General features: G+C 42.0%; 1 protein-coding gene across 1 annotated transcript in view; it reads right to left on the bottom strand.

Annotated features, from left to right (window-relative positions):
- fam172a (family with sequence similarity 172 member A) overlaps positions 1–24682 on the bottom strand; it is a 163017-nt gene extending 138335 nt beyond the window's left edge. The window contains exons 1-6 of the mRNA XM_058636321.1: positions 24553–24682; positions 22738–22878; positions 21852–21953; positions 17781–17881; positions 5014–5079; positions 2956–3147 (exon numbers count right to left, since the gene is read on the bottom strand). Of these exons, the coding sequence (XP_058492304.1) occupies positions 2956–3147; positions 5014–5079; positions 17781–17881; positions 21852–21953; positions 22738–22843 (567 nt within the window). The 5' untranslated portion in view covers positions 22844–22878; positions 24553–24682. The remainder of the gene's footprint in view (positions 1–2955; positions 3148–5013; positions 5080–17780; positions 17882–21851; positions 21954–22737; positions 22879–24552) is intronic.
- Positions 24683–27417: the final 2735 nt, after the last annotated feature.

The following is a 27417-nucleotide window of genomic DNA, read 5'->3' as shown; positions in this document are numbered from 1 at the left end:
AACACAATAAAACCTAACCTCAAAATGTCAACATTTTACACAATCCTGCACTCAAACACATTTGTAAATCATAAATATTGAGTAACTGTCATGTTGCCAAAGTTATATGACGCTTCAGCGGTTATGACTGCTTTAGTGACACATTTGCACACATGTGTTTTGAGATTTTTTTTGTTTGCGTCAGTGAGCTTGTTTAGACGACGAGTGCTCGTTTACATATTCTCACATCGCTGGATGTCAACACTGTAATATCTTACTGTATAATTAGTAATTAAGCAAGTGTTTGTATTTCCTCAAGCTGGTTCATGAGATTCTTCCTCCTGTTTGTCATCTCCTGCGTTTACCACAATGGCTGTGGAAAAGTCAGTGTGAAAGTTGTATTCAGCTGAGGCTTGTGTGTGTAGGTGGAGACGGTGACAGTGATACCACAGCGGCAGTAACAACACAAGACTTTGTATCGCGGTAAACAGGATTGAAATGTGAAACAGCTTACGTGTTAGAAGTCCTATTTTAGTAGGACTAAGACAAGAGTTTGTTTTTCTGAGTGTCACGTAAACAAATCCAAGCATGCGTTCTGCGCACGCACCAACATTTACGTATAAACTGCAGCACTGTTGCTGGAAAGGAACAAACAACACCATGGCAAGAGCAGCAGGTATGAAACATACAGAACCTATGGAGGTGGATTCAGACGTACACGGTCAATAAATCAAATCTCCCCTCCTTCATAGTCTTCCTACGTCCGTGAACTTTAAAATATTAAACTCCTGAAGCCGACAACATCAGTTTCCTTGTCGTCCAAAAATGACAATGCTGTAAAAACACAAACCTTTTTTTAGCTGTGACATACATCTCCAATCCTGTGATTATTTCAAAATAAAAGCCTGGCCACTAGTGCATATTAATATACAAAATCTGATAAAAAGTAAGGTAAATTAAAAAAGAATAAAAAAGTGAAGTTGTGCATGCTAAAATGGAGACTACCACAAATGAAAAGAAATAAATACTTACGGCCAAAATATACACATTAATGAGGCACTAAACATTCAGATCAGCTGATCATTTCAAACAGCAAACATGGCAACCATAGACAAACTCTCTCTGTGGATGATGTGGTAGCTGTAACTCCTCCACACGCGCACAACCCATCCACACCAATTACACGGCATGACACGACCAACCACAAACATGCCCGTAATAGTTGAAGACAGCATGAATTGACTGTTGATGTCTGAGCGTGCACGCACACACACACACACACAAAACAAGGACTGCGTGGAGTAAGTGCCTGGATGATGATTTGTCAGGGTGTAAGAACACGATTTCCTGTTTACGATGATGAATGAGCAACACTGTGCACTACACACATCCCATGTTCTCTATATCTAAGCTGTCACTTTGGACTCACTGCAACACAACTGTAACACCAGCGAGAGGCTGACTGTAAAAGGCAGTTTCGGGAATGATCCGTTAGTACACACATGAGCCCAAAACTCACACAACCCAAATCTCTCCTGTTGTTGTGCTTAGCAGCTCTGGCTTTACACAGCAGTGGAAAGTCTTTATGGCATTCTGATGGACGGAGGAGGTGGTGGTGGTGGGGGGGGGGGGGGGGGGGGTTGACGAGGGAGAGAGGGAGAGCAGGATCTTCCCTAAGTCAATTTGAACAGCAGGCTGATGAAATTACACAGGTACTCGTGGCCAGGTTGACAAATGAGCAAAGAGATGGGGATGAAAAGAACAAGACAGTCAGAGACACCTTTTCCCCCGCGATGACACACGGGCGTACACACACGCGCGTGACCATTCAGTAGGGTAAAGAAAAGCAGATTTACATTTTATATTACGTTACCTCTCACAACTCAGTCACTCGTGAATGTACAGGGATGACACATCACAAAAAATGGACTTGCGTCAGTGTTTTCTTGTACAATGAATGGAACATTGAGGTCCTACCATATGTGTGCAGTATTAATATTAAAATCTATGTTTGCACATGTGAATAAGGCTCACTCGTTATTTAAGGTCATAGATCATCATATTATCTCATCATAGAGTAAGACTCTGGACCATTTTTATGACTAATTGTTACATGTTTGTGTAAAATTGTGCAGTATACTGAAGTTTGAAGTGTATTAAATCACAGTGCATCCAGAGTTTAGTGTATGAAAAGACAAAAGTCTCAAAAGTGAGCGATTGGAGCGAGCAGTAATAAAATCAGGTTCACTTTTAGATTTTCGTCCCTAAAGCACTTTGTAAATCAAGCCATTGGTTTCCTTGTCGTCCAAAAATGACAATGCTGTAAAAACACAAACCTTTTTTAGCTGTGACATACATTTCCTATCCTGTGATTATTTCAAAATAAAAGCCTGGCCACTAGTTAAAGCTGTGACATACATTTCCTATCCTGTGAGTATTTCAAAATAAAAGCCTGGCCACTCGTGCAAAAAAGGGTGAAGTGAGGGATTACCAAATTAATCATGTAACTTCACCAACTTTAAATAGCACTCTACTGTTGAGACCAGACCACACCCCATCTACCAAGTACAGGTACTGTTTTCAGTCAAAAAGATAACCCTAACGCAGGGCTTTACCATTCCAAACTGAACCCTATTGTGATGGAAAAACAGCATTTGATCCTTATTTCCTGTTTTTCTTGTAACTGGAAAACAACCCTATCTTATTTCCTTAGCCATTATTGTTACCTGCAACAATAACGGGCCAAGGGACAACGACTTTAAATCTTATTTTCTTATTTTATTGCATGTTGGTGCTCATTGTGCAGGGTTAGGGTTAGGGTGCAGTGTGTCTCTATGTAAACTCTTTGTGCTGAAAAACACGCCAAGAAAAAGTTGCAACGTCCTCAGTGCACTCGGCACACAACAGCACATAAGACAAGAACATCAATACAACATCCAACACATTCACTTGCGCTTCTTTTGTTGTGCTCCTTACCTCCATTGCTTTGGTGATGAAGGGGACCTGTGTCCCCGAGTCCAGGTCCTGGTTGATGATTAGTCTCCGGGACCACTGACCGGCCCGTACTACGCCACTACCCTGGATAATCACCAGCAGCTTCGATGGGTTGGACAAGGCATCAGGGCTCAGGTAAATAAAACTGGTGGGTTCATCTTCTGTGGCGTCGTCCTTAATGTTGCAGAGAAACAGAAGTTGCCACTTTAGTTGTGCATGTATTTTTATTTTTAGGCACTTGGGACATTGATATTGATTCCTGCCACAGCGACTTGTGATTTTTTGTTTTTTTAATTACACACAATACTTTTTGCAGGGTTAAAGTGACACTGAGACACTTAAACACCAAATACCCTCTGGAATAGTGTGAAATATAGCTTTTTTTATTGTTACCTTAACATTAAAGTGTTAAATAGACCCTGAAGATAGTATGAAATTCAACATCTGTGATGTAACTTTAATATAAAGAGTTAGAAACACACTAAAATAGTGCTAAATTCAACTGATTTTGTTAAATTTAACACTATGTACGAGTACGAGTGTAATTGGTCTTTACTGGAACTGGTGTAAAATTGACTCCTTTAGTGTGACTTAAACACTGCATTATTTACTGTGCAGCTTTGATTTCTGTTGTTTTAAAATGAGTCATTAAAAAAAACTAAATGAAACAATAAAATGTGTACTTTTATTTTAACATGGAAGCATTTAAGGAGAAACAGGCTTCTCCACTGTGGCCTCTGTAATAAAAAAAACAAAAAACATTATGCATTAGTACGGAAATAATCAATAATCATGATCTGGAACCAGTGTTTGTGTGATTAAAACTGAGGGAGAAAATATCACACACAGGGACAATCAATGCGTATGTGTGTGTGTGTGTGTGCTCTGTCCATATCCCATGCATCTTTGCATCCCTGCAAGAATCTCTAAGGAGACAAACACTGTCCATAAAAGCCACGGGTGGCAGCTGCAAAAACTTAATCCAAGCAGACAAAGGGAGGCGAGTGGGGGGGGGGGGGTAGAAAGTCTTACCCTTTATTCTCCTGTGCTCCCTCATTCCCCTCGCCCTATACTTGGCTGCAGTTAATCTACTTAAAATCTGTGGTCACAAGTTCAATGCCATGCAGGTGGACGGACCCACCGCTAACACACCAATACACACATACACACACACACAAGTGTGACATGCACGCAGGCGGCCGGGTGGGCGGCAGAAAAGCCAGAACTGAGCAATTTTCCAGAGGAATAATGAGATAAATAGGGCAGGCAGATAAACCAGTGAAAGTGTATGGGGGCTAATGAAAGGAGCTGAGTCCCTGGCTAAGTGATTTATGGACACTGTTAGCGCCGGAGCTAACTATGCTGTGCTTCTAAACACCAGCGCTGCCTAACATCCCTATAAACGCGGCCTGAAAAATGATCACAACTTTTATGAACAAGGGTAGAAAAAAAAAAAAAAGAGCAGGGGATGGAGGGGTAAAGGCGGAGAGGAGGAGGAGGAGCGGGGGGAGGACGACACAGAGACAAAAAATGCTTCCAACAACAAATAAAAGGGATCAAGTGTGTGCTCTGAGCCTGGATGAGCTGGGCAAAGAATAACTCCATGATGGCTGAGAAAGCCCCCTCCTTGCAAATGAATGCAAAACAGATTAAGCATCAGCATGCTGCGCCTCTGCGCCTTTGATATGACATGTCACAATACAGTTAATTTGTTGAGGGGACACTTTTGCACAAAGGAGTGTGTGCGCGCAGAAGGAGGGGGTTAAAAGAGAGTTGGGGAGAAAGTAGAGTTTAAGGGAAAGTGAGTAGGACAGAAAGGAAAAGACAAAGACTGACAGAGAAATGAGAGGAGCCGACTCCTGACAATCCTCTTTTCTTTATGTTCTTTTTTAAACAGGGGACTCAATATAATCACACTCTGAAGCCAAAGCATTTACGTCAATTTTCATATTTTAATACTCCCTTTAATCTTCAAGGGCATGAATCAAAGAGGCAAAAAAACGCCGCGCTCTGTCTCTCCCTCTCACTCGAGGTACTTACTGGCAGGAAAGCTTTAGTCATGTTGCACTTTTTCTCCAACAGCTCATAAACATACCGAGTGATGATCTAGAAAGAAAGAGGGGGGAAAAAGACAAAGAACACACATTACACTGATGATACGGTCTATTTTTACACTGCTGTTGATACAAATACATCCAACAAAAGCCAAACAACCTGTGTGACTGTGTGTGAACAAGTAATAGCAATAACTGTGATGCTGGCAAACAGAATAAAAAATACTATTCAGAACCCTCATTTGCCCTCTGGTGTGTGTGTGTGTGTGTGTCTGGATTGTACCGTGTGTGTGTATCACCGTGTGAGTGTTGTAGTTGTAAGTGCCAGGAGAGGAAATCTCCTGTACAAGCGAAGGGCTGATGTAAGTTATGTTTATCCCCGCAGCCACAGCACTAAAGAACCTTGTATACCGAGTCATTCCAACCCCAGGCCAAGCCTTTCATGGTTCAGTGACATTAACAACTTTCTTCTCCATTTTCCCTTTTCTCTTTTTTTTCCCCCCTCTCTCTCTTTCTCTCTTTCCTTCTTTTCTTCACGTACAGCTCAGCTGACAACAGAGAGAGCACGTTGTGGAGCACATTCAGATATTTTGATCAGTTGTGAGGGGAAAGCCGGAGGAGTTTAGAGTGATAACAGATGACAGATGACGAGGGGGGGGACACATGACCACCGGCAGCGAGCCGTGCTGCAGCTATTGTCGCCGTAATAATGTTTCCCAAACACGTGCAATGACAAGAGTCTTTGTCCCGATCACGTCTGCGTCGATGGACCACAGGGAGGGAGGAGCGAGCGACATGTGGCCGCGTGTCTGCTGCTTTTGAAACACCTACTAAAATCAAGAAACTAAAGGCCAGTGGCGGCGGTGCCACATGCTGCGGAGCGTGTCCTCGCTGAAGTCAGAGACCAACTGAGCAACAGACACAAGAGTCCAAACACAAACAAGCATCAGACGGGGACGGTCATGTCTTAGGGGTGACGCGATGCTCAGGCCTCGATGTGTGGGAAGAGTAGCGTTACATTTAACATGAGGGAATTTAACAAATACAACATTTGTAAATGGGCTAATGACAGTTTTCTTTTAAAATATGAACATGAATTAACATTTAACTATTTAAAGACGTGTATGAGAGGCATTCATCTTTTACATCGTCAAACTTGCATTGAAAGATGCATTTACTTGTAAAGTTTCTGTGCTAGCAAATTGTAAATAGATGGGTTAAACACTGTTTACATCGTATGTGATATTCTATTTTTTATTATTCTAAATATTTAAAATGTTATATAGTTTTTATACTTATTGGTGCTTAAATCACATCATATATTACTGTGCTGCTGTAACATTGCAGATTTCCCTGCAGCTAATACCTAGAACCTCTACTTTGGTTTGCACAACATGCACAGCTACACTTATAATTCATTGTGTATAACAGATGTCTATTTCTATTGCATTTCCAGTTATCCTGCCCTTATTGTGTGTTATTTTATGACTTAAACGGTTTATCTATTATAACTATTTGTCTATTTCTTTTGACTTTTAACTCGACATTTGTGTGGACACCGAGAAAGAATTTCATTGCACAGAGAAACGGATTTTCTTACTGTACAAATGACAACTTACCTAATTGTATCTTTGCACTTTAAATGCAAACACAAACACTCAAAAACTTAAATAAGACAAAAAGTGAATACAGCCGACATGTCATAGTTTGACAAACACAAACTAAAGTTCTGAAATGTCAACCTTGTGACGACAAATTTGTGCACATCCCTGAGTTACATGTTACAAATGTTACAGAACAGGTCGAGGTTATACAATATTCCATGCTTTCAACATTCCGGGGTGGCAGATTGGTACGCGCGTAATTGATTTTTCACACAGAACTGAAAGGACAACAAAAGGCCAAACGCAATTTAAATTTAAAGTACGAAAAAACAAGGCCGGCTTCTTTGCTTTGAAGTCAAATGTGAAATTCCTCATGATCGTTACGATAATGTGATTCTCTTTCATCTCCGAAGGCTAACTGTATTTGTCTCTTAAAGAACAACATGCAGGAATAACATTATGCGTGTACAGTATTAGCCTTATAGATGCCAATCAAAGGCCACATCGACCAAATGAGAAGATCTACTCCAACATTTGACTCTCTGTGTGTGTGTGTGTGTGTGGACAAACCCCGCCAAACCCAAAGCCACCAACAGCTAATTCAGTAAAATGTCAGCCACTCTGATGAAGACTAAAATGATTTTGGGCCTCAGTATGCTAGTGTTTAATAACATCAATAAGCCTCACAGGAAATTTCATTTGCAGTATGTTATTTGTTCAGTGCCTCAGGTGGCGCGAGAACCATCTGATATAGAATAAGAAGAGAGACTAATGGAGGAACGAGGGGCCGAGTGGGGGAAGAAAAAAAAAAAAACCTCGAAGGAATGCAATATTTTTGTGGTGAAAACTCATTTCCACTGATACGTGGACACTGAAGATTATAAGTAAGAATCAAATATACATACGGCATAGTGGCGGGCATCTGTATGTTTCAATTCATAACGTGGACTGCAGTCATGTGACCCTGTATTTTTGATTCAGGATCAAACAGAGTGGCAAAGGAGACAAAAATCTAGTTTTTTTTGTTTTAAGAAGCAATGTCAAAGACTTGAAAGCAGACACACAGGACGCAGAAACTAACAACACACACACACACACACACACGGAGCCAACCTCCTTCTGTGCGGGGCCTCTGAGGACTACGTCTCAGCAGCTGATCAGTACAATAGGAAAAGCCTCTTTGTCACCTAATTATCAATGTGCTATTAGTGCTTTAATGAAATGCCTGCAGGAAGCGACGCTTAGTGCCTTTATTGTCAGCAGTGGATGCTAGGAGAAACACGAGTGAGTGGATTTGCCAAATAATATTAAGACGCACAAAGAGAGGAGAATATTGGAGAGTGAGTGAGGGAAGATTAAAGGGATGAGAGAGGCGAAGTCGATTCAAATCAATAGGGTTTTTTTGACCACAGAAATGCTTATAATGTCCTTGACACTGTATACTACAAACAATAAAAAAGTATTTGTCACTGATTGCAGCTCTGCCTTTTTTCTTGTAATGTAGTACTATACATTTACTTTAAGGCAGAAAGTATTTATTTACAGAATCCTTTTGCATAATAAATACATTTTAACTGTTTCCATTTCAAAATAAACCATTTCAATTTTGAAATTCTGTGAAATATTGTGATAACCGGATGGAATATTGTGACAAAATTCTGAAATCGTATCACTTTTTTCCCGAGAAAGTTTATCCTTTTTTAAAAAAAAGGAAAGGTCAAAGGTCATTTGAGTTTAAGACCCCTGCTAAGTGGTTACTGGTTATAAGTTGCATGTTGCAGCTGAATATCCCTCATCTCCTTTCTTTTTAAAGAGTGTTGGAGAACTTCTAGAAACCTAATGTAAAAACATGGTGGTCCAAAATGTCTGCCTCTGTAGATCAGACCCAGCTCCTGATAGCAATATAAAAGTTTTATTTGCCAATAACAAAAAAAAGTGTAAAAGTCAGCATTTAGTCTGCGATTCACTGGGATTATTTACAATTTTTAACTGTCCAATAATTACACCGACTTAAGTGGGACAGTTCAACAGACATGTCGGGCGATCAAGAAACTCAAAAGGATAAATGACAGAATTAGTCAGGTTGAAGACACATTTAAAGCCCGAGACGCACAGCCACGATGGTCAGTCATCGGGCCGTCCATAAAATTCTATAAGAATATATAATTATCTAATTTATAAGTCCATCTTCTGCCTGCTTCCGTATCTTTAGGCCTACATATGTCAGGGAGATACAGTCTTCAGTGCCAGGACAGGATCTTTTTATCGGTACCAAAGGTCTTCACTGAACAGGGGGGAAAAAGGCATTTAAATACCTGGCTTCCTTTGACGAACAAGCTACAAAAATGATCTGAAAATGAAGGATCTGATGTCATTGGACACTTTAATAATGTTTTTAAATGAACATAAGTCGCGGTTAGTCATGGCGTTGTGTACTGGGCTTAAAATATGGGTGCCACATTACCCTGACTGTCAATCTAACTATAAAACCCCAAGCCCTAATTGCCAGACTACACAATTTAATCTCCAAACACCAACAGACACACACACACACACACACATCAATAACCAGGACAGCTGTATAATCATGTATTCTGAAAGCGAGCTCTCTATACGACAGTGACAGTGATCGTGGGAGAGTCTGAAAAAAGAGTCTCCTCTGAAGCCGAGGTCACTTTAGCGTCTGTGGTTTGTTTGTGAAGAGGAAGTGCCGTGGTGATGAAGCAAGAAGAGTGGGATCAGCGAGGAAGGAAGAGACTTAGAGGAGGGCTCAGTGGGCGGAAAGGACGGAGACAAGGCAGGGGGACGTGGAAAAGTAATCCCCGGGAGCCAGGAGTCTCGTGCCAGATCCCACTATGGTGAACAGCTGAGGGGAGAAGCGGCAAATGGAAGAGGGGATGACCAAGAAGAGGGAACAAGATGTTATGTGTTCTTAATAAGTGGGCATTCTCACTGTCTTCCCATCATCATGTCAAAATGTTGTCCAAAAGTATGAGATTGTACAGAAGTATGGTTTGAAATGGTAAAGTCCTGGATCAGGCTTGATGTTTGACTGAGAACAGGACCTTTACTTGGTAGGTGGGGTGTGGGCTGTACCCACGATGGCCACATAGCACCACAACGCTGCACCGGTGCAATGACAATAAACGCAGACATAGACCGTGACACAACGCGACATACAACAATGGATCTGGAACCAAACGTGCAACCAAAAACTAACTTTGGGGGAATGTTAGGGAAACTTTCCATGGCACCCACAGGATGGTTCCCCTAGGTGGGGAACGTTCATTTTTGGTTCCAAGAAGTCCTTTTTTTTACCTGCTCGGTTTGTGGAGCTACCCTGACCGTAGCATAACATTTTAATCTGGTACCCCAAGGGAAGCGGACCGAGGAATAGAATGGTTGGGGCCGGTTAGTTTGGTACTAAATATGAAAATATGAGGAATACGCTGTAAACACAACTTTTATATATCCGCTTAATGTGTGCTGTGTGGTTTGGCTTAACAACACCTGAGGAGATGGGTCGGATATCCTTCCCGTGCACAACACACACAACAAGGAAACGCACAGAAAAACAGAAGCAGATGAAGAAGAGGAGGGGTAGAGAATAAGATGAAAAACAAAAATAACCAGACACTACAGTGATCAGGAGGAAGGCAGGGAGGGTAAGGGGCAGTGGTTGACTGAGGTAATTACAGGGGAGGACTGGAAAGCAATGATGTGAAACCACCTTTCGGAGACGATCACAAATATGAGCAGATGTTTACCAGGATCACTGCGAGCCTCGACGAAACATTTATGTTTCTTTACAACCCATTTAACATCACTTACAGTGAAATATACACCTTGCAAATTGAGATGAACATCAAACTAGTGATAAAAGGCCGTACTGTGCACAAGCAGCATTCAATTACGTTGGGTCTGTGTGTGAGCAGCATAACTCAAAAGGGAAAGGACGGAAGGGGGTGACATTTTCTGGGGGACGTAGGTTATGACCCAAGAACCGATTGTGGTGTGAAACCGGACGCAGAGACGAGAGCGCGATGGCACCATGGGAAACGGAGCAGCCTTGGCAGAGGTTTGTGCTCTCCGAGTGCTCTCTCGAGTTGCAAGAGCGATATATTCACAGAGCTGTTTAAGGCATTGTGAGGCGTGAACTATGGGTAACAATGACAGTAGCATATGAAGCTTATACATATACGAGAAACTCCTATACAGACACGCACATCTCTTGTCTCACTAGTCCAGAGCCCTCGCTCAAAAAAAAAGCCACTTAGCCATAGAAACCAGGGAGCAAAAAGAGGCATCAAAGCTGTTTATATAATGACACTGAAAGAGCCGCTCCACGCCGTATCACTGACTGTACCCAGGGAAAGCATTCCTTCTCCAGGGAGAATAGAGGAGAGGAAGAAAAAGAAGAAAATAAAGAAGAAAATCCCCCTGAACAATGCAGGGCGACAACAGCAGAGCATACTTCGGAGACAGACTGCGAAAATGAGAGACGGCGCGAGGCAGCGGAGAGGTTGTTTATTTAAAGTCAGCCTCGTGTACCAACGTAAAGTGGTATTAAAATAGGGCCTTTTGTTGTGAGTTTGTGATCCGTCAGTCCATGTGGGAACAAAGAGAGAGAGAGTGAGTGTGTGTGGTGTAATTCCCATGAGGTCTCTGTCGTTGATGGAGAGAGAGACAGAGAGAGAGAGAGTGAGAGGGCTCTTCAGGGAAGGAAGAAAGTTCTCAGACGCAGACTGACAGACGGACTGTTTACACTTAGCGTAGATACTCCTTCCCTCTCCACGCTGCCTCTCTGCCCTCCGTGCACTACTCATCCTAATAGCATCATAATGACCTCCTCAGGTGTTAACCGAGAAGCCGGCAGAGGGCTAATTCAAAGTAAAGTACTGTATGCCACCATGGGTGCCGGCGGTCGTGACAGATGCCAGTGCTGTAACTACCAGCCCTCCTGTCTTTCCTCTAATACCCCCCCCTCTCTTCTAACTTCCATCCCTGTCCAATTCCCTTCTCTTTCATCAACTCTAATCCACCTCACTTATACCCCGCAACCATTTTTGTCTGACTGTGTCTGTTTCCTTCTCCCTGCTCTCAGCAGAAGCTACAGCAGCAGTGTTTAAGTGTTTTGGGGGAATGGAGACGTGATGGCAGTCAGTGAATCAGGGCAGACAGCTGTCATTTATGGTTCGTCTTCCGAGAGATCCCATTAGCTCCCAAACTTCTGTGGCTGGTGTAGGGCCTCCTGGTGCTTTAAGTACACTATGAAGGCCGTGTCTCCATGACTGGGCCGTGACTTTTCCGTTCAAGGATCTGTTCGACCTAATAACGTCACCCTTGTTGTTTATGTGAAGTGCTATAGATACGGAGAAGAACATCTGATATACAGCATCTAACCTAAGAAACGACACGGGCAGGTTAGACAGCAAGCGCAATAAGTCCGCTTTTTGAATGTTACTCCTTTAAAAAAAAGTACAGGGCTGCGACTAACAATTATTTTCATAATAAATTAATCAATTCCTTATTTTCTCAATTGATTGAGTAATTGTTCGGTAAACTGTTGTTCTTCAGAGTCTTATTTTGTCCACAAACCAAAACTAGTTTTAATTGTTTATTTCTAAGTAATTGGGCACTCTTCTACCCAATCAACTGATTAACAAAATAGTTTATTAATTTAGTTGCAGCCCTATGAGGATCAAAACTGTCAAGCAACGTCATCATTACGTGACTATATTTGTATTGTGAACGCAATAATCAAAAAGTGATCAAAAACAAGTTTAATTTCCAACTGACACCATGTTACTGGAACAAAAATGAGCAGTAAAAGTGCAGAACTGCAAACATGACACAAGCTCCCAAAGCAAAAAATCTGTCTCTCCCAGATTTTACTGTTTCCTCCATATTCTCCATGACGGGACCTGCTGCACGACACAATCTACTTACTCAGTAAAACAGCATTCATTTGCTTAGTAATTGTGATTGTTGTACTGTATTCAAGCCCTTCACTGGGTAAAGCAATACGTTACCAAGTCGCACATTATTGCCTGACACTATGTTAGACAACGTTAAACTGTAAGATGTCATCTACTCAGGTTCATATTTGACTGGTTTGGCAGTTAATGGTCTGCAAGTCAACTCCAATTGTTTCTGTTTTTACACAACAATCTACTCTCCACACGTCTTGTCCAGTGAACAAATGATTCGAATGCATTATACTATTTTAACTGGATATCACATTTATTCTGAGAAAACTATACTGAAATTTCTGCACAGTGTAGAGGAAAACCAGTTTCTTAGAATAGAATAGAAAAGAAGAATAAAAGCTTTTCTTCAGAATTTGCTGCTCAAGGGCACTTTAGCAGGGCCTCGAACCTCGGCCAGCTGGTCACTGCTATAGCAACATCCAAAATCGATAATGTGGAAACAAGAAAAGAAAAAAAGAAGAAAAAAAAGATAACTGAGAGACAGTATAGAGTGGAAGAGAAAGACAGCAGAGAGACACAGAGAGAGAGAGAGAGAGGGAGAAAAAGAGAGAGAGAGACAGCTTTCTAATTCAGCCATCTGGCTAGCTTTACTTCATTATAATATTCTGACTGTGTGTGTGAGTGAGTGTGAGTGTGTGTGCGTGTCTACAAATGTGTGCATGCCTTCCATTCCACAGATGCAGGCAGAGCAGAGAAGAATCCTCATTTATTAACAGCTTAATAGAGCTCCATCTGGGCCAGACCCTATGCTTGTGTTCTATCAGAGAGACTCATCACTGAATCACAGGAATTAGACGACGACTGATACCTACACAGGCACCGGTGACCCTGCAGCTCGCACTGCCACTGCCCTGCAGCTGCAGCTATACGGCCACCACCGTGGACAATGAGCGACAGCTTTCCGGGTGTTAGTTTGTGTTTCAGTTATAGAATAATTATAACACAACGCAGAATATAAAAGACAAAGAAGGTGGAATCATGGTTGGAATGATGTTGACCAGATCTGGTCCACAACACGCTAAGTAATGCTTGATCTAATGACAAATAGCACATTCAAATGTGGTGCGAGGACTTTAGGGGTTGCAAAGGAGTGGGAAAATTACCGTTTTTTTCCAGAAACTTGCAATGGGAACTTTTGTTCAGGAATTTTGGAAATACTCAAAATAGTTTCAAATTGATGGGAATTAATGAGAATTTACAGGAAAATTTGAAGAAACTGTTGGCAAATAAGATTTTTCTGGGCTTTAGTAGGTTTTTACAAAGAGTGAATTGAAAATATAGCGTATAAATGCCTACGTCCATGTCTCTAGCTGTACTATTGTCTTTGAGAAAATACCTTTTTTTGCTGCGGTACCACAAGTGATATTCAACTGTATTTGTATCATATCAGATTATTTTAGCCAAGATTATGCGACAATATATTATTCAAAAAAGGAAAACAGCTTCATAGTCAATTTTGATCAAGCTTTCCTTTGAATAAACTTACGTAATACGTAATTGTTGGAGAAAATATCGTCAATATTCTGTATGTTTGCACTGAATCAACAGACTGTCCAATATGTGTAACTGTCACCTTTAGATAGGAGGTAACATTTATACCTGTAACTGTTTGCAGTGTCGGTTTGTTTGGTTTGTTTACCTGTCACTAGTATTATGCAAGAACTTATTCAGGGGACGGTGAAAGTGCAGGATAAGACCGACTTCACTGGACGACAGAGAAGAGGCAAAAGAAAGGGTCAAATATCGCAATATTACAGATGCCAACTACCAGATTAAACACCAAGAACAAACTGAAAAGATTTTTAGTGCACATGCAGGATTGTTTTTGTTATAATTTTAGTCAATTTATCAAGAAATAATTTGGTTTACTGGCTCTCTTTTCTTTAACTTGCATTGTACAAACATCCAATATGTGTGTTTCTTTAATTCCCCATAATCACATAGACTAAGATACACTATATGCCACTATGTTTATGTACAGCTTTCTCATATTTTTCAAAAGATACATTTTCCCTCAGCAAACTTCCACTCTCAGTTGTACTGAGAGTGTACTGAGTTTGGTTCGATTCCACCTGCTGCATAAACCTTTTCCAGCAAGTCCTACGAGTTAGAATGCATTTGTGGAGTTGAACTCTGCACATCATGGCAGACATATATATATATATAAATGTTTTTGATTATTATTATTATTTTTTTTTTTTTTTAATATAGATCAAAGATGAGAAGAGGAAAATGATTTACTGCTCTTCAGTGCTCAAACCCAAATTTGGTCCCCGTCTCCTTCTTTAGCTTGGAGGCCATCACACCAACATCCTCGTTCTCCTCTCCTTCTTTGTATCCGTCCCTCCATTCAGACGAGGCTGAAGTGCAAATTGGACATCTGGTGCTGTGATGTGTCTGACAATACAGCCGCCACCCCCCAGCCCCCCTCACACATGTACAGAGACGCACAAATGCACACACACACACACACACACACACACGCACGCGCGCATACTCCTTCACGAAAAATATAGAACCATGAGGATATAAAGACACTGAGACGACGACAGGATAAGGGGGAGGTGGACAGAGGTATGGAGGGACGGTGGGAGAGATTAGGGCGCAATGATGATGCCATTCTATTCATACATTGCCAGGGGCAAACGCGTGCACCCGTGTCCTTGTGCCATCTCTCACAGCTCTCGGGCTGAATTGCGGCGAGTTCTCAGACCGTCTCAGGTGGTAGGTTGATGGAGGGCACCGGGGTGTGCAGTGGAGTGGCACTGGCTAATAAGAGGCCTGTCCGCATTGGAAGCTCGTTTTACCTCTAACCATCAAGATGTCCGACTAATTCGCTCCCCCCCCTTGCCCGCGCGGAAATGAAGCAGAGGGATGGAGAAATGACTAGACTCACAAACAATGGCAAGAGAAATCCAAGCTCGGAGAGTGATCTGCATGTGTTTGCTACACTGACACAGAAATAATCACGCAGGTACGCCGGGTTGACACACACTCTGGAACTCGCACATATGGAGGCTGACTAAGCAGCATAACCTAATTTTACAGCGAAAAGGCATAGAAATTCAGTGGCTGCGTCTATTTATAATGGAGCATATTTCTTAGCAGGAAAAACAATACATCTGTTCTCGCGACGCTGTATAAGAGGAGTACAGTATTCATTTTCTTGAGTCATCTGTGGCCTAAAAACAACAGACAGACACGACTGCTTATTCAGGTAGGGTTCCTTTTCGTCTCCCGCAGCCCGACGCACACAGTATCTGTTCTCATTACAGCCGCTCATATCAACTCTGATTGACACTGTTTGCTTTTTTTCTTTCCCTAAAGAAGACGCTTTTGTCATTTTTTTTTTTTTTTTTTAAATAGCAGGATGAATAAAATTTGCATACATTTCGCTTGATGAGCATTTGTTTTCTCCAAATGTTTGGCCCCCCTCTGATGTTTGAGTTCACTTAGTTTAAATGTCTCTGTGTTCTTTCAGAGCCACTGTTTTCCCTGCTACCAAATATTCATTCCTACAGTCTTTTTAGATGTCGGGAGATAATGCCTGAGCAGGCAAAAGAAAAAAGGGGGGGGGGGGGGGTAAAAAGCCTTCACAGAAGTCAGGCTCTCAAAGGAGCGGCTGTATACCTGCATTAGAAACAACAAAAAAACACACAGGTAATCCCACAAATGGGTCTATCACTTTGCTTTGAACTTCAAAGAATGCGTACAACAATTAAAAGCAACATAGCGGGGGATGCAAATAAAAGAGATTACAAAAGAACATTTGTCTCATTATCTTAATGCATTTTGCATGAAGGGGAAAACTGGGAGTGAATTCGAGGTGAACTCTAACACTGAGGTATAGTTAGATATATGGTATATGATGATGCAGCTGGGCAGCCTCAGAACTTCAAAAGGTGGCACGGAAACTTTGAAATGAAAGTCTGAAAAAGGAGTCGACTGAAATCTGAGGAGAAGAGGAGCAGTGACTTTCTCTTTACACGATGGCTGAAGTCATCCTGAGAGAGCAGAATTGTCGTAGAGCTCCGGCTGAGCGCACACTGCCACTATCATTTTGTCTCTGACTTCAGGACGACATGTGACCCAACAATGTTTGACCCGAAAACGACAGATTTATTGTGTCCATCGAGCCGCGCGACATAAGTGACACAAGTGGCATTCACGTTGACTTTCTATGTAATTTGATTGTTTGATTGTGTTTGAGTTCTCAGCAGGCAGACTCCGTCTCGCTGACCTATGCTCAGATTCTGGTGCACCTGACTCAGTAGATGGATCACTGCCCAGATTATGTTCAGATTACACATTTAAATGTAACTGAAACATTTATCTGACTTTTTGGTGGCAAATTTAGCCTGAAAATCACCAAATCAGCCTTGCATGGGTATTTTTCCGGGTTTTCCGGTTTCCTCCATGTCCAAAAACATCCATTAATTGGACCCATAGGCATGAGTGTGTGAGTGATTGGTTCTTCCTATCTAAATGTTGGCCCTGCAATGGACTGGCAATGGGTGTGCCCCACCTTTCGCCCTATGACAGCTGGGATTGGCACCAGCAGTGACCCTCACATGGAGGATTCATGGAGCAGCCTGAAACTACGACTCCCCTTCTAATATGACAGAGGCATTGACGACACCATATTACACCAAAAGAAGGTGGCAACTCTTCTCATTTGTAAGCAAAAATATGCACATTTTACTCCAGCATGAATCCAGCATGTTAAACCTTGTTTATGAACATTCACAGTGTTCTGCTGTGAAAGTATGGATTTAAAAAAATAACAACTAGACAGTCTATTTGAGAACCAAAAACACTTTTCTTTTTAATTTACCTCGGCCCTCTGCAGTGCACTCATGATCAATAAAAACATTTCACAATGCTGTATATGTGTCTATAATATAGTATATGAATGCTAAAATCCACAATACACTACAGCAACATCCCGTGTTCCATGTGTGATAAAAGCTTATTATGTGCTTTGTTTCCCCCCCTCTCCAAATAATCAATTGGTACATCTTATGGAGTCGTGTTAAATAGCTGGTCGGAATTAAATATCATAATAGACCCAGAAACAGAGCTGACGCTGCTGAGGGATGAATAACCTGAGAGATGCTTATTAAAATATAGAATAGATAGTTGAAAGAGTCAGGTGTTACCTCTCCGAGAGCTTCATAGCGTTTCTGGTTCCAGCGGTGAAGATCTTCCCTGGCATTGAACACAAACGGTTCGTCTGTTTTTATATGTCGGAGCTGGCCATCTGTGGAAGAACGAAAGAAAGAAGTATATTCAGTACTACTGGAGTTTCATTTAGGTGTGTATTTGTCACAAATGCCATCATGGTACGGTTAGGTGTTGGTTCAGTGCTTCAGTGTTCAGTAAACGTGGCTTACAGGATCAGGACTACTTATCAAACAAGACAACAACAATTCCCACGATCCCGGGCTGCTACCCGACGTCATCAAAAAATTACACACTGTGCATTTAAGTTTTAACAATCAACTTTTTGTGTGCATTTTTTAATTTTGTTTTTTTTTTTGGGTTCCTTGTGTTTTCTAACCCTCCCTCATCCACCCCCTTATGGCAGGTGCAGGGCCTGTGGATGAAGCAGCATTCTTCCAGTCACGACTCCACCGGCCTTCTGGGTAGTCTGGCATTGCCGGGCCTGGACAGCTGGTATGGCAAAAATTCTCCCTCAGAAATTTCCTCCGTCTAAAAAGCCCCTCTTCCCCTTCCTCTTTAATTGTGTCCATCTCTTTCTCCCTCTTCCTCTTCCTCGCTCACTCACTCTGGCACCACGCCACAGGTCTGTCCCGCTTTTCTTCACCACCTGAAATCTCCAGAGGCAAAAAGAACTTGGTGGCGTCTGCGAGCGTGTGCCTGTGTTGTCCCCGTGAGCTTGCATCCTTTTTAAAAGGTGAGCTGGCACACAGTCACACTGCAACAACTGGGCATCAGCCAGTCTCCCTAACTAGCAAAGCTTACATACATTCAGGCACACTGACGCACCAGCAGCTCCAGCCAGGACAACCAGGTGCAGACATACTGTGGAGTTAGTGTCACTGGGTTTTGTCTAAACGGTTTCAAGTGAGTCACACTGCCATCACGACGCACATTCACCCACTGAGAAGACACTATCGCGCCCCGGGATCATGCTTTAAGTGATTTATTGTAATTCAGGGAAACTAGAGGAGTTCTGAACACAGCCAGGTTTTATTTCATAAGCTGCTCAGAAATGGCGCGATACTCTTTGTCTTAATAAACAATTACCCTCGCGTGGCTGTGGAGCCACTACCTTAGCAATGAGCCCATCGATCCTGCCGTTGACACTGCAACACAATAAAGCGCTAAACAGTGTTAAATTTAATTTTGACCTTTATGACTGCAGAATCTGTGAGAACTAAGCCATTGAAAAGTACACATATTTAACCCAAATAGCCAGAGGGCTTCTCATACTTTCTCAATTATTGCACAATGTGAGGAAAAACCCATCTAAGATATAAATAAATGTAATATCTTTGCGAGATAAAGCAATGCATGGGTTTGTTTAGTTTTTTTTCATCTCGTTCTAAATTGCCACCATTTTCACCCCTCTATCAGTGTGATGAATCCCACATTGTTAAACACACTGTGTGCGTTACAGCGCGGTGCCGTTTGATAAACTTGTGATTTTCGAATGCGGGTTTGACATTGTGTTCCATTAAAAAAGGCGACTTGTGCCTGAGAGGTAGAGCAAGGAGATGAGTGAGGAGTTAGGATGAAGCAGTGTGTGTATGATAAGCACCTTTGAAGAAAATCAATTATGCATTCGTGGAAGGGTGAGGATCTAAACACTACTGCCTAAGAGAAGGAAGACGGGAGCTGTAATGAAATCCTACTGTAGGAAAGAGGGATGTGCGTGTCTGTGTGTGTATGTGAGGGAGGGAGAAAAGAGTGGGTGTATGTATGTGTGTGTGTGTGTGTAGGTGTGTGGGCTCCGTTGCCTCTCCCAACACATCCTCTCAGAGGAATAAGGTTTTTCTCAACTTTTTCTCCTCTTTTTCTTTCGTAATTAGCATTCTGTTCTCAATTTGGCCGCTTAATTAGGTGTACATAACCTTGGATTTCCAGTAATGGAAAACCGGAGGGCTGGCAAGATGAAGCCATCATCTTCAGTGATTAAGATACCTGCAAACTATTGTACACAGACTCGTCTGTATTCACATCATTACATGGTCAAATTAACATTTTTGTTCCACCTGTCTTAGGCAGAGGTAGCCTTGGCGTAGCTATAGAAATGCCTGCGAGCCAGAGCAACTGAGAGCCATCATACCAGAGACAGTGCCTGAGGGCCACCGTGGCTTTAATAGAAATGCTATCCTTCAAAAACAAGCCTGAGTGGAAATTGACAGGACATACAGATGGGTAAAAGTGTGTATTTCCAAGTGTGTAGGTGTGTGTGTGGAGGTGGGTAAGCTGGGTTTGGTATTTTCTTGAGTAGGAAAAGGAAAAGAAGAGGAAGATATATATATATATGTATATATGGGGGGGGGGGGGGGGGTAAGGTGAAACAAAAGGGTGAGGAGATGGAGAGTGTGTTCCTTCCTCCATGGGAGATTGAGCTGGTACTTGGGGGCGCAGTGGAGGGGGTGGTGGGTGTTGGCACGGTGGCCGGTGGGGGGTGAGCCTGCGTGTCTCTGTTCTTAGGCACAGCGAGGTTATGCAAATGCTCCGTCAGGCGGAGGGCAAGGCTGAGTAGGTTACTGACGGGCCGTAGAGTACACAACATGTCCCCCACTCAGCCAGGCAGACAGCCAGCAGAGACTCTGACAGAGAACAGAGCGGGAGAGAGAGCGGGGGAGAGAGACTACAGGGGAATGCTAAGAGCTAAGAGCCACCACCACCACCAACCTTTCCAACTCTTTCCTCCTTCCCTCCACCTGGTTTGATTAAAGTGAGAATCCTAAAGAGACTTTTATATCATCTGGACACCAAACCAATCAAGGCTGAGCTCTGCTCTTTGCTGTCACTGTTAAGTCACACACACACACACACACACACTTTCAATCTCCAAGAAAAACATCTCAGAGGACAGCAGAGACACTTTTAGGTCATTCATTTCAAAACAATGATCTAAGAGCCTTTTGTTATTATTTTGGTGTTGGCAAACTACCAAACCTAGGAAGGATGTGCTGTCAATTTGCACAAGGTGATACACTGTAGCTCAGGTGATGATGAGTTACTTATGTTGCTGACTAAAAAGTTTTTGACTTTTAAATTATGTGAGAAATGGGGAGCACGGTTGCTGGTTCCCACATGTCCTAAAACATGCAGAGGTCAACTGGACACTCTAAATTGCTGATAGGTGTGAGTGTGTGACTGAAACATGGTTAGTCTCAATATGTTGGCCCTGCAATGGAGTGGCGACCTGTCCCGGGTGCACCCCCCATTTCGCCCGATGTCAGCTGGGATTTGCACCAGCTGCCCCGCAACCCTCATGTGGAGGACAAAGTGGTAGACAATGGACAAAATGTCTTAAATGAATGACAAGGAAACATTTTAAACTGACAAACTGGCTTCAGTGAGTGAGAGTGACTGATTGTTCATTTCTAAATGTTTGCCCTGCGATGGTCAAGCGACCTGGGCGTACCCTACATCAGCTGGGATTGGCTCTAGGCCCCCAGACCCTCATGTGGAGGATAAATCAGTAGCACATTAAAGAATACTGGCTGATTTTACTACTTTAACTGACAGATCACACACTCTGTTGTCCCGTTTTGATAAGCAGGTAATTGGTAATTGCTTCACACAGTCTGAAGCACTTGTAGGCTGTATATTTTGAACTCAAACTGTTTTTTAAGGTTCGCGTTCGAGCTTCCCCACTCAAGTTTGAACAATATCAATGAAATGTGATTGATCAAAGGAAAATAAAGAGGAAAATATGTGTCTACTGCATCAGGTGTCGATGATTTACTCTTATTGAGGAGCCACATGGAAAATAGACTGTTAAGTACAGCTGTAGTAGCTCCTGTTTCTATCCAGAGCTCACATGGTTTTGGCTAAGATTCAGCAGCAGGGATTTGACCTTCTGTTTTACCTGAGCTGACGTATTTAACCTAGACTGACAGTACTGTTGTAAACACTTGATGAGATTTGTTTATTTGATTAAAGCAGACGTCTTTTGCATGCTTCTTAAGAAGCCAATGAACTCACTGGGAGACTTGTGGTTTATGACTTAAAGATCAACTTACCTTCATTGAAGGCATATTCAAACTCCTCCAGAGTTTTAGGGAAAGTAAAAGGAGGCTCATCTTTCTTCATCAGTTCATCCAAGTCTATTCTTGACAGCAAATCTAAGCAAGAAAGAGAACAGGGAAGATCAAAGGTGACAAGAAATACCCGTTTCATAATTTCTCCCTATTTTGTTAAGTTATGAAGGATTTAAAGAAGACACTGTGCCGTGACACTAAAACCAAGAGCTTTTCATCATCTTCAAGTGGCAGAAAAAAAGAGAAGATAGAAGATTTTCAAATACTAACCAAAAATCTCTATTGACTTTGACAAAAAGAAGGACGGGTGCCTGAATATATTTAATTCAAGGTTATCTACTCCTGGAGCCAACTAAAAGTTTAAACATTAACAGGTGAGTACAGTTTCTAGTTCATGGGCCAATGTAGCAGCAAACATTTGGTTATGAAAATGTGAGATAAAATTCTTTCATTTTTTTATTCCTGCAGCAGAGTTTGGTGCTGCATCTCTGGAGGCAGTAGGAATGCTTTTTTTCTTCAAGAACAAAAAGGTTGGATCAGACCAGCTGCTTCCAGACATGCAATCAAATCCAGAGATTCTACAAAGATCCTCCATCGGGGCTGTATCGGTTAAACGTAAATGTCTGCAGAAGTCCCTGGTATATTCTCCGTGCTCAGGTGAGCTCATGGTGAGAACGCAGCAGGAGAAACTCTGGAGGATCCACAGAGAGTGCATATTGCAGTTTCAAGCCATACGACAATCCTTCACCTGGATCCTCCAGGGATTCTTGTCTTAGTCAAACAATGTCCCACTGCAATTGTCAAAATGTGTAGTCTGATCCCAGCATTGCAGCTCATATCCCTCACAAAAAAAGTCTTCTTCACTCACCTTTGAGTGCAGTAGTTTTCTCTCTGTCCTCCTGGCCAGCAACCTGAGCCATGGTGATCCACAATATGTACAGCGCAAGTGAGGTAGCACAAGGATGAGAGATCATGGGTCCTCTGCTCGTGCAGATCACTGAGTTACAACCTGTTATAGGTGGAAGAAAAAAAAAGAAACTTGTTAAATCATACTTGCCCGCATAGACTCGAGACCACTTTTTCACAAATTCTTGACTCGATCTCAGTCATAAAAAGACCTTTAAATTAAGACCAGTCAAGCCCACAAATGCTGTATAAGTCACGATTGTGATGGGGTGGAAAAAAATATATTATATAACATGTTTTATTTTGTTAATTGATCCTAGTGCAAGATTATAAATACAGTATACAATAACATTTGAATGTATGAAGTCTGTCAAATGATTTTCTATTTCAGTACACTGATATTTGCCCTGTGAAGGGCAGCCATTTTTTAGCGGGAACTCACTGTGGTTACTGCTCACATTAGCAATGGTGCTGTTCAATTCATAAAAGTCACAACAGTGCGACGTTTGGCGGCTTTTAAAGTCGAGAATCCTTCCAAATCGCCTCCTACAGAGAGATTATGTTTATAAATATTATATTTTGTATGTAGGACTTCTAGCATTGTTTATGCTAAGCAGTGGCATCAGCTAACATAGATAGCAATTTCACCTGAGTATTAATCAACTTATCCAGTCATTTATGTGTTTTTCTTTCATTTGATATCATACATTTACATTCATGAAAAAATTAACTACGGACAATATGGAAAATACTCCGCTGTCAATCCACTAGCTCTTTTAAAAATGCCTGGCAAAGCATACATTTGCAAAGGATTGTGGGTACCTCCACTGCACTGAGGACACACAACTAACATCCTTGTAAATGATATAGTCATTTTTAAAACTGGGAAAAAATTTGTTTTTGTCCAGTAACTGTGTGTGCGAGATCATGGCGTTTGGACGTAGCCAAACTTATGCTAGTGTTAGCATTGCTAACTGGACTTTTAACATGACTACTGCTTATGTTGTTGTTTGCCTATTAGAACATAGTGACTTTTGTCTGTCTTCTGATTTACAGTAATGGTTACATCATTACCTGTTGACTTGACTTCTTTGTGTATACATGTTTTTGAGAACTTAGCATGGATAGTTTTTAACAAGTGGACGAGGAAAACCTTAGCTTTTAAGGTATACCACGTACAATTATTTTAAGCTAATCTGAATTAATTTGATTGTTGACACCTGGGATTAAATGTAGCATGTCAAAATGGCTGCTGTCCAAATGACACATTTACTAACAACAGTAAATAAAGGTCGCACTCAATAAACAGAATGTATATGTAGCCTACTGGTCCTAGTTGCTCTGCAACACAACCTGTAGCTGCCAGAACAACAGTGAGTTTACACTTCAGCTAACGCTGCTATGTGACATGAGAGCAACTTAGTTAATTACGCCAACACAGCAACGGTACACTTGATTCAAACGTGAGGCTGCAGCCATTTTCCCACGCTCAGCTGTCTCACGCTGCTCAGTCACTCGTGTCAACACAACAACAACAGTAGCAGCAGTCAGCGGCTGTTTGTGTCGTTCCCGAATCATTACAACACAACACGCAAATAAATAACGCAAACACAACTCCTGGAATGTGTGCGGTCGCTCTGTACAGTAGGACACATGCGTGCTGTTTCACTTTACACTCGGTTCAGGAGCCCGAATGGAACCGAGGACGAGGCTCGCGCAGAGGGAACAACAACCGTGTACAGGAGAAGCATGCACGCTTTCTACTCGACTCACGCACCATCAGCACATACGTGACTGTCCACTGTCCACTGGCTGCTGCTGTTGCTGCTGCTACTGTTGCTGCTGCTGTTGCTTCCTCGAAATCTCTAAAACAGGAAGAACTCTGAGCCGTGCAAAGGTCTGAGAGCGTGAAGCTTCCGGGTTACCGGGGCAACGGCCTGTAAGGCGTATTTAAAGAGACAGTAGCACAGCAGCAGCCGCCGCCGCTGCTGCTACTGTTCATCCAGGGGTGCGCTCAGATATATAAAGGTCCAATCTATAACTTGTATAGATTGGGGGGGGGGGGGGGGGGGATTAGGGCACATGGGGAAAAAATTGGAAACAGAATATAAAAAAAAAACAAAGTCAGAATTCTGAGAAAGAAAAGCAGTATATATTCACTATAACTATATATTAAAATCACCAACAAAACTGGTCGTATTTTTCACATTTTGCCAATATGTATATTTTGATTAACCCCATAATTTCCAATAATGATTTGAACATCATGCACACAATCCATTTTTATTTGGGGTCCTGTTGTTTTACTGTCCACCAGGACACACATGAGGCAAAATTGGTGAAAAAATGTAAAAAAAATAAATAATTATAATTATATTAAAATAAAAATATTATTCTTCTTAATCTCTGGACACTAGAAACAAACACTAGACTCTCGTGAGAACAGGTGAACGTCACAAAGTGCACACTGAGAAATGAATAATCTAAATCTAATCTAAACTGAGTGCCGGCCTCTTGTAAGAAATAAAAGCAATGGTTTGAATGGAAGTCTTGAGGGAAAATGACTGACTTCTCACTTACTGCACAACATCCCGAGGAGTAAATGAATAAAAAAAAAATACAGCAATTTATAATATGGTCTTATAATTTTGGTTTTGTGTGTCATCATTGTGAGCTCTGTTAAAAGCAACAAGTCTCGTAAAGCACAGGTTTTTGCAAATGTCACCTCTTAAATTCAACAAACTAACTACTCAAGATGTCAGATATTTTGCTCCTCACAGGTCTCTCCTTTGGATCATTCATGCACAACTGTTGATGTGGTCAAAGCACATTACTGAGCATTTAAAGAGAGAGGAACCAGGACTGGTCGCCTTTCTAAAGGCCACTTAACTCAAAACCAACGTACCACACACACACACCATGTTCCCGTGTGCCATTTACCTGCAACTTTACGTCATGCCATGTGCTGTTGATGTAACAGCCTCATGGTTAAACTTAGGCTGGGTGCCCTACTTCAGGACGGCCTCTAGAAGTTAAAGCTGTTTCCCTGGGGAGCTGAGCTACCCTGTTTCCCCAAGCAGAGCACTGGAGATGCTGTGACGGCAGACCCAAATAAGAAACAGAGATGACATATTGTGGCACTGATATTATCTGAGTTTGACAAGACAAAGGAGATGAGATGCTTCTGGCTCACTCAGTGCAGCATGTGAGTCCAATTAGGTCACATGATTGGAACTTAAACATTACAAAATGGACTCACCCATATACTTCACTCGATATAATGAGGAGAAGAATGGCAGTGACTGGCTCTCGCTGCACACTCGGGGGAGTTGTGGTTGAGGGTCAAGAAGCTCAAGGAACGTCTGTAAACAACTAATGACAGCTTCTCCTGGCCAAAAGCTCCCGTCATAAGAATGACAGCACAAGGGGAAGAAAGTGTTTGGCTGTAAGGAGTGAGGAGAATCTGTTAGGGTGGACCTCAGGAGGAAACTGTGTCTGTGGTCTAAGGAGGCAAAGATGATCATCCTGTTTGAGATGCCCTCAGAAGGGAAGACCACCAAGAACCACAGTCTGGTCCAGCAATGTAGGGACAAGCAACTTAGCTGCTGAGGCCTTCTGACAATCCTCACAGCCCTGGTAATAGCAGGAATGGAAAGGAGAGCAGCAGCTTGTACGTTGTTGGAGGCAGAAGAAGAAGAAGAAGAAGAAGAAGACAACGCCCTTTTGCTAGTTCTAGAACAGATGGGATGAAATGGGCTGAAAGCCAGGAGAAGATAGACAGTGACTGGCCATCGCTGCAGAGCTGCCAAGGAGAGGACATCCAGGGAAATTTGGGAACCACCTGATGACATCTTCCTTTGACCAAACAATGCAGAGTTTTGGCTTAATATGTTAGAAAACAGAGTAAATAGGATTTCCATTTGGAGTAAATCACACAGTCACTCGTGGGCTAAAGAGAAAGAAGTCACTTGATTTAACAGGATATTTATCGCAATAATTTATCCCAAATCATGAACACAATTGAAGTACGTTATGGCTAAATTTGAAAGAAAATTGGCAGGTAAAAGAACATTTATTTAAATCAAGCAAACTCATAAAGACGTCTGAAGTCTTTAGTTGCTCAGCTGCGAGGGGGAATCCTTCTCCTCGCTCTCAGATTTAAAAATGTTTACAAAAGAAAACAGGTTGTGTGAATTACGTGAATTTAAGTCACTTTCTTCCACATTAAGGATGAATTAGGAACACTTTTATTGAATTAAATGTCTCCTTAAAACCGGATTCCGTTGAACTGATGACAGAATGAAATGGTTACGATTAAGAATAATGTCTATAAATGTGTCACCTCTGTGTCTAAAGCAACATCAAATTCTGTGTATACAATAGAAGACAGAGCTGGTTGTGTTGTGTTGTGTTGTGTTGTCTGCTGACACACAGCTTGTTGAGCTCATTGGCTGAACATACAAACACAACCACATGTTTGCAGTGACAGTTGTCGATGTAGACAAATGCACACATGAGGGAACTCAGCTGAAATGGAATCAGAAAACCTTCAACCGCTTATCCCGTATAAATGTGTCACCATGCACGAGCTCCCGGATTCAAGAAGTGCTCGCGTAGGCTTGATAATCCGCAAATGAATCGC

This window comes from Solea solea, chromosome 8, assembly GCF_958295425.1.
Source record: "Solea solea chromosome 8, fSolSol10.1, whole genome shotgun sequence".
NCBI lineage: Eukaryota > Metazoa > Chordata > Actinopteri > Pleuronectiformes > Soleidae > Solea > Solea solea.
Note: the sequence above shows the minus strand (reverse complement) of the source record. Positions and strands in the feature narration are given on the sequence as shown.